This window comes from Carlito syrichta, unplaced genomic scaffold (assembly GCF_000164805.1).
Source record: "Carlito syrichta isolate Samal-C Ts95f unplaced genomic scaffold, Tarsius_syrichta-2.0.1 Scaffold135825, whole genome shotgun sequence".
NCBI classification, from domain to species: domain Eukaryota; kingdom Metazoa; phylum Chordata; class Mammalia; order Primates; family Tarsiidae; genus Carlito; species Carlito syrichta.
In genome coordinates this window covers 14,705-21,373 of record NW_007079921.1, presented here as the reverse complement: position 1 = coordinate 21,373, position 6,669 = coordinate 14,705, and the positions used below count along the sequence as shown (strand labels likewise).

Below are 6,669 nucleotides of genomic sequence, written 5' to 3'. Positions count from 1 at the left end.
TTGTAGAGATGAGGTCTCACCAAGTTGCCCAGGCGAGTCTCAAACCCGCGGGCTCAGGCAGTCCACTCACCTCAGCCTCCCAAAGGCGCGGGATTACAGACTGAACCACCGAGCCCGGCTTAAAATAATTTTTTAAAAAGCACGTGCAGCTGAGGTCTGAAGGATGAAGGTGTCCCTGCTGTGGGAACAGCAGGAGCAAAGGCCCTGGGGCCGGCCCTGGCTGGAGGTGTCTGTAGGAGGCGCCAGGAGGCGGGCATACTATACTGGGGGCAGAGTCAGAGGACACAGGAGATGGGAAGACCGGGGCTCTGCCTTCCGCTGTGTGGAACCTTCCATTGTGCCAGGCGGGAGGCCCCAGGGACACCGGGGGAGTGTCTGACGGACAGATCTCACCCGTGTTGGGTGCTTCCAAGGACCCAGCACTTGGGCCGGCACCCAGGAAGACAAGGGTGAGAAGAAGCCCCTGAGTTTGGAGAGGATGGACTGGCTGCCTCACAGGGAGTGAGCTCCCCATTGCTGGAGGCAAGCAAGTGGCTGCCCTGTGGGATCCGGGTGAGAGGCAGGGTCCCAAGAGTGCGCCTGTCTCCTCCCGCAGGTGCAAGACGTGTGGGGAATACATCTACAAGGGCAAGAAGTTCAACGCACGCAAGGAAACTGTGCAGAACGAGGCATACCTGGGCCTGCCCATCTTCCGCTTCTATATCAAGTGCACCCGCTGCCTGGCCGAGATCACGTTCAAGGTAGATGCAGGCGGGGCCTTCCTCCCCGAGTGCCTCTGACCCGGAGGGCCCCGGTGTCTCCTGTCCACACCCTCTTCCTCCAGGGAAATCCCCTGGAAGGAGACAGAAGTGTTAGCCAGACGTTCATGGTGGTGTCACGTACAAAGACACGAGGCTAGACGCACCCGAGGTGTTCAGTAACAGGGTCAGAGAGACGCCCGATGGAATATTAAACTCTCAGGAAATATCTTTTTTTTTTTTTTTTGAGTTAGAGTGTCACTCTCGCCCACTCGCCCAGGCTGGAGTGCAGTGGCACACTCAGGCTATCACAGCCTCGACCTGCTGGCCTCTGGCGATCCTTCCGCCTCAGCCTTCCAAGTAGCCAGAACTACAGGCATGCGCCACCATGCCTGGCTAATTTTTTGATTTATTGTAGAGACGAGGTCTCGCCAAGTTGCCCGGGCTGGTCTCGAACCTGCGAGCTCAGGCAATCTGCTTGCCTCGACCTTCCAAAGTGCTGGGATGACAGACTGAGCCACTGAATCCAGCCTCTTTTCTTTTCTTTTCTTTTTTTTTTTGAGTTGGAGTCTCACTCTGTTGCCCAGGCTGGAGGGCGGTGGCACACTCCCAGCCACTGCAGCCTCGACCTGCTGGGCTCTGGCAATCCTAGCCTCTTTTCTTTTTGAGTCGGAGTTTCACTCTGTCGCCAGGCTGGAGGGCAGTGGCACGCCCCCGGCCACCGCAGCCTCGGCCTGCTGGACTCAGGCAATCCTTCCGCCTCGACCTTCCAAGTAGCTGGAACTGCAAGTGTGTGCCACCACGCCCGGCTAATTTTTTTATTTACTGTAGAGCCGAGGTCTCGCCAAGTTGCCCAGGCTGTTCTTGAACCCCTGAGCTCAGGCAATCCTCCCGCCTCAGCCTCCCAAAGTGCTGGGATGACAGGCGTGGCCCCCTGCCTGCTGACGAGTCTTTGCCAGATGCTCTTGCTGTCCGGGGACGTGGAACTGACATCCGCCTGTCCCCCATCCCAGACAGACCCTGAAAACACGGACTACACCATGGAGCACGGTGCCACACGGAACTTCCAGGCCGAGAAGCTCCTGGAGGAGGAGGAGAAACGGGTGCAGAGGGAACGGGAGGACGAGGAGCTGAACAACCCCATGAAGGTACGTGGCTGCGGGCGGCGTCAGGCCACGCGGCGGGGAGCCGGGCCAGTGTAACTCCAGGTATCCCCTGAGACCAGTCCCCACGATGGGGGACTCCAGCTCCCATGATTGGCTTCTCTTTCTTTTTTGAGTCAGAGTCTCCCTCTGTCGCCCAGGCTGGGGGGCGGTGGCACGGTCACAGCTGATCACAGCCTTGACCTCCTGGGCTCAGGCGATCCTCCCCCCTCAGCCTCCCCAGTAGTTGGGATGACAGGTGTGCACCACCATTCCCAGCAAAGTTTTTCATTGTTTGTAGCAATGGGGTCTCCAACTCTTGGCCTCAACCAGTGCTCCCTCCTTGGCCCCCCGAAATGCTGGGATTCCAGGCGTGAGCCACCACTCCCGGGCAGCTTTGTTATTTTTCTCAGAAGTAATAAAATGACTGTTCACTGCTGTCCTTTCCTCCCACACTGCCCGTCTGTTCCTGGACCCTCCCCACCCTCTGCCCAAGGTGAGTTTTCTGAGCAAGTCGTGTCAGAGCTGATCCAGCATCTTCCACCGTCATGCAGAGCAGTGGGGAGGGGGAAGGGCCTTTGCCAGCATTTGCCATGTTTGCGGAGCTGCCCCTGAGGGTGACTTTTGTCCCCTCTGCACCGACAGCAAGGTGCTTCGCCCTGGCATCTATCAGCTATTGCTGCGTAGCAAGTCACCCCCAAAGGTAGCCACTTCAGACAACAAATACGTATTCACATCTCCCAGGGCTTTCCAGTCTCCCCTGGGGCTGCAGCCTCCTCTGAAAGCCCGACCGGGCTGCTCTCATGCTGGTGCCCTCTAGCGGCTGTTGGCGGGAGGTCTCCGCAGCACCCCGTGGCATCTTCGCGGGGCTCCTCGAGCATCTGACAGGCTAGCGGCTGGCTTCTACCTGGCCTGTGGTCCGGGGGGAGAGCAAGGAGGAAGCCCACACCAATCCTGTCCCAGTCTTGAAAGTGACGTGCTGTTACTTGTGTCCTATTCCGTGAGAGTGAGAGTCACGACGTCCAGGCCACACCTGTGGGATGGAGAATTGGTCTCCGTCATTTTTTTTTATTGAGTTAGAGTCTTACTCCGTTGCCCAGACTGGAGTGCAGTGGCTCCCTGTTCACGGCCACCACAACCTCAGCCTGCTGGGCTCAGGCGATCCTCCCACCTCAGCCTTCCAAGTAGCTGGATCCACAGGTGTACGCCACCACGCCAGGCTAATGTTTTGATTTATTGTAGAGACAAGGTCTCACCAAGTTACCCAGGCTGGTCTTGAACCCCTGGGCTCAGGCAATCCTCTCATCTCAGCCTTCCAAAGTGTTGGGATGACAGGCATAAGCCACCACACCTGGTACAGTCTCCATCTTATAAAGGAAGGAGCATCCAAGAATCTGTGGATATATTTTTTTTGTTGTTTTTGAGTTGGAGTCTCACTCTGCCGCCCAGACTGGAGTGCCGTGGCTGCTCCCAGCCACCGCGGCCTTGACCTGCTGGGCTCCGGCGATCCTTCCGCCTCAGCCTCCCAAGTAGCCGGAATTCCAGGTGTGTGCTACCACACCCGGCTAATTTTTTTGATTTATTGTAAAGATGAGGTCTTGCCAAGTTGCCCAGGCAGGTCTCGAACCCGCGGGCTCAGGCAATCTACTCACCTCAGCCTTCCAAAGGTGCGGGATAACAGGCTGAGCCACCGAGCCTGGCATGTGGACGTATTTTAAAACTGCCCTAGTTACCATTTTCCACAGGGCGAATGTGACAAGGTCACGCCACCGAGAAGCAGCACAGTGAGATTCATGCCCAGCCCTGCTGGCTTCACAGCTACCTCTTGGACATCTGTGGCCACGGGCCTGGCCTCTGTCAGCCTCAGTTTCCTTTACTGTAAGATGAAGGTCTTTGTGAGGATTGAGGGAGGCTGCGTGTGGAAATGGCCCAGGGCCTGACATGTAGCAGGTGCCCAGAGTGTCTTTTCAAATTTCTCCATGTTATTTTTTTTTTTGAGTTGGAGTCTTACTCTGTCACCCAGACTGGATGCAGTGGCCGCTCCCGGCCACCGCAGCCTCGACCCACCGGGCTCCGGCGATCCTTCCGCCTCAGCTTTCCGAGGAGCCGGAATTACAGGCGCGCGCTGCCACGCCCGGCTGATTTTTTGATTTACTGTAGAGATGAGGTCTCGCCAAGTTACCCAGGCGGGTCTCGAATCCATGTTATTTTTACCGAATGTTGGGGCTGGCCTGGAAACCGAGGTCATCTGAGTGCAGAGCCCGACTTTCCTCCAGGCCTGCCTGTGGGACCCAATCCTTGCCCAAACCTCCATGTTCTCCCCCGTGAAATGACTGCAGCGGCGGGACCGGGCTGGATTGAGGCAGCAGGACCCAGGGTCTTTCTGCTTGTTGGGGACCCCCGAGGCCAGCCCGGTCCCCCAGGGTGACGCCCCAGTGCTGAACCCCGCCTCGCCGTGCCCACCAGGTGCTGGAGAACCGCACCAAGGACTCCAAGCTGGAGATGGAGGTGCTGGAGAACCTGCAGGAGCTCAAGGACCTGAACCAGCGGCAGGCCCACGTGGACTTCGAGGCCATGCTCCGGCAGCACCGGCTGTCTGAGGAGGAGCGGCAGAGGCAGGAGCAGGAGGAGGACCGCCAGGAGACTGCGTGAGTCGGGCCGGGCTGGCCGGGGCCGCCTCGGGTCTCCCCCTTCTTGTTTTAGAGAGAATTCTGGCCGGGCGCGGTGGCTCAATGCCTGTCATCCCAGCACTTCAGGAGGCTGAGGTGAGAAGATTGCCTGAGCCCGCGGGTTCGAGACCCGCCTGGGCAGCCAGACCTCATCTCCACAATAAATAAAAAAATCAGCCGGGCGTGGTAGCGTGCTCCTGTAATTCCAGCTCCTTGGAAGGCTGAGGCGGAAGGATCGCCGGAGCCCAGCGGGTCGAGGCTGCGGTCGCCAGGAGCAGCCACTGCACTCCAGTCTGGGTGACGGAGTGAGAGTTCAACTCAAAAAAAAAAAGAATATAATTTGAGAGACTACTTTGAAAAGTATGGCAAAATTGAAGCCATAGGAGTTACGGAAGACAGGCAGAGTGGGAACAAAAGAAGATTTGCTTCTGTCACTTTTGATAATCATGATACAATTGATAAAATTGTTGTTCAGAAATGCCACACTATTATGGGCATAATTGTGAAGTGAAACAGACCCTTTCGAAACAAGAGATGCAGTCTGCTGAATCACAAAGAGGCTGTGGAGGTGGATCTGGCAATTTTATGGGTCGTGGAGGAAACTCTGGAGGTGGTGGAGGTAATTTTGGCCGTGGTGGAAACCTTGGTGGAAGAGGAGGCTGTGGAGGTGGAGGTGGTGGCCGCAGAGGGAGTTATGGAGGAGGTGATGGTGGATATAATGGATTTGGAAGTGATGGTGGCAACTATGGCGGTGGTCCTGGATATCGTAGTAGAGGGGGTTATGGTGGTGGTGGACCAGGATATGGAAACCAAGGTGGTGGATAGGGTGGTTACAGCAAAGGAGGAAATTTTGGAGGGGGTAACTCTGGGGGTGGTGAGAACTCTAATGATTCTGGAAATTAGAGTGAACAACAGCCATCAAATTATGGACCCATGCAAGGGGGCAGTTTTGGTGGAAGAAGCTTGGGCAGTCCCTATGGTGGTGGTTATGGATCTGGTGGTGGAAGTGGTGGATATGGTAGCAGAAGGTTCTACAAACAGCAAAAAAGGGCTTCAGGTCTTAGCAGGAGAGAGAGCGAGGAGTTGTTGGGAAAGCTGCAGGTTACTTGGAGACTGTCGTCCCACATGCGTTAGAGGAGCTGTCAAAATCTGCCACAGAAGGAACGATGATCCATCGTCAGAAGAGTTACTGCCGCTTAAACAGGAAACCCTTCTTATTCAGGACTGTCATAGCCATGGTTTGCAAAAAGTACAGCAATTTTGATTAATGCAATATAGTGTCAAGTAGATGTACGTTCCTGAGTTTTTTTATCTGTTGTAGCTATCTGTCTTTTTCTTTTTCTTTTCATTACATCAGGTATATTGCCCTGTAAATTGTGGTAGTGGTGCCAGGAATAAAAAATTAAGGAATTAAAAAAAAAAAATCAGCTGGGCGTGGTCACCTGTAGTTCCAACTACTTGGGAGGTTGAGGAGGGAGGATCGCCTGAGCCCAGGAGGTCAAGGCTGCAGTGAGCCATGATCACACCTCTGGACTCCAGCCTGGGCGACAGAGTGAGACCCCAACTCACAAATAAAAAGTAATGCATGCAGCGCTCCCCCCACCTCCCACAGACACAAGCACTCCTACCCCTACTCAATGGGGGCAGAAACAGGGTCATCAGGCCCTCCCTGGCCACCCTCCTGGACACCAGCCCTCGCTGCTGAGCACACCCCAAGTCCCCACACTCTGTCCCACAGGGCCTTGTTGGAGGAAGCCAGGAAACGGAGACTGCTTGAGGACTCTGACTCGGAGGACGAGGCCGCTCCTGCCCTGCCCCGGCCGGCCCTCCGGCCCAACCCCACGGCCATCCTGGACGAGGTGAGCAGCGCAGGCTGAGTCCCCGTGGGCTCTCAGGCTGGGCAGAGGCAGCTGAAGCCAGGGGTCAGCTTGGCTTTCCCTAAAAGACCAGACTCCTAACTCCTGCACTCGGCCCTGTTACCTAAGTGGCCGGGCTGTGTGTCAGTCAGACTTTATTTGCAAAAGCAGGTGTCGGCCGGGCTCAGTGGCTCAGCCTGTCATCCCAGCACTTTGGGAGGCTGAGGCAAGTGGATTGCCTGAGCCCGTGGGTTCAAGACCAGCC

At 56.3% G+C, this 6,669-nt stretch overlaps 1 protein-coding gene across 1 annotated transcript in view; it reads left to right on the top strand.

The window, feature by feature from the left end:
• CCDC94 (coiled-coil domain containing 94) overlaps window positions 1-6,669 on the top strand; it is a 19,095-nt gene that overhangs the window by 3,838 nt on the left and 8,588 nt on the right. The window contains exons 3-6 of the mRNA XM_008049600.2: window positions 596-740; window positions 1,751-1,885; window positions 4,346-4,527; window positions 6,287-6,407. Of these exons, the coding sequence (XP_008047791.1) occupies window positions 596-740; window positions 1,751-1,885; window positions 4,346-4,527; window positions 6,287-6,407 (583 nt within the window). The remainder of the gene's footprint in view (window positions 1-595; window positions 741-1,750; window positions 1,886-4,345; window positions 4,528-6,286; window positions 6,408-6,669) is intronic.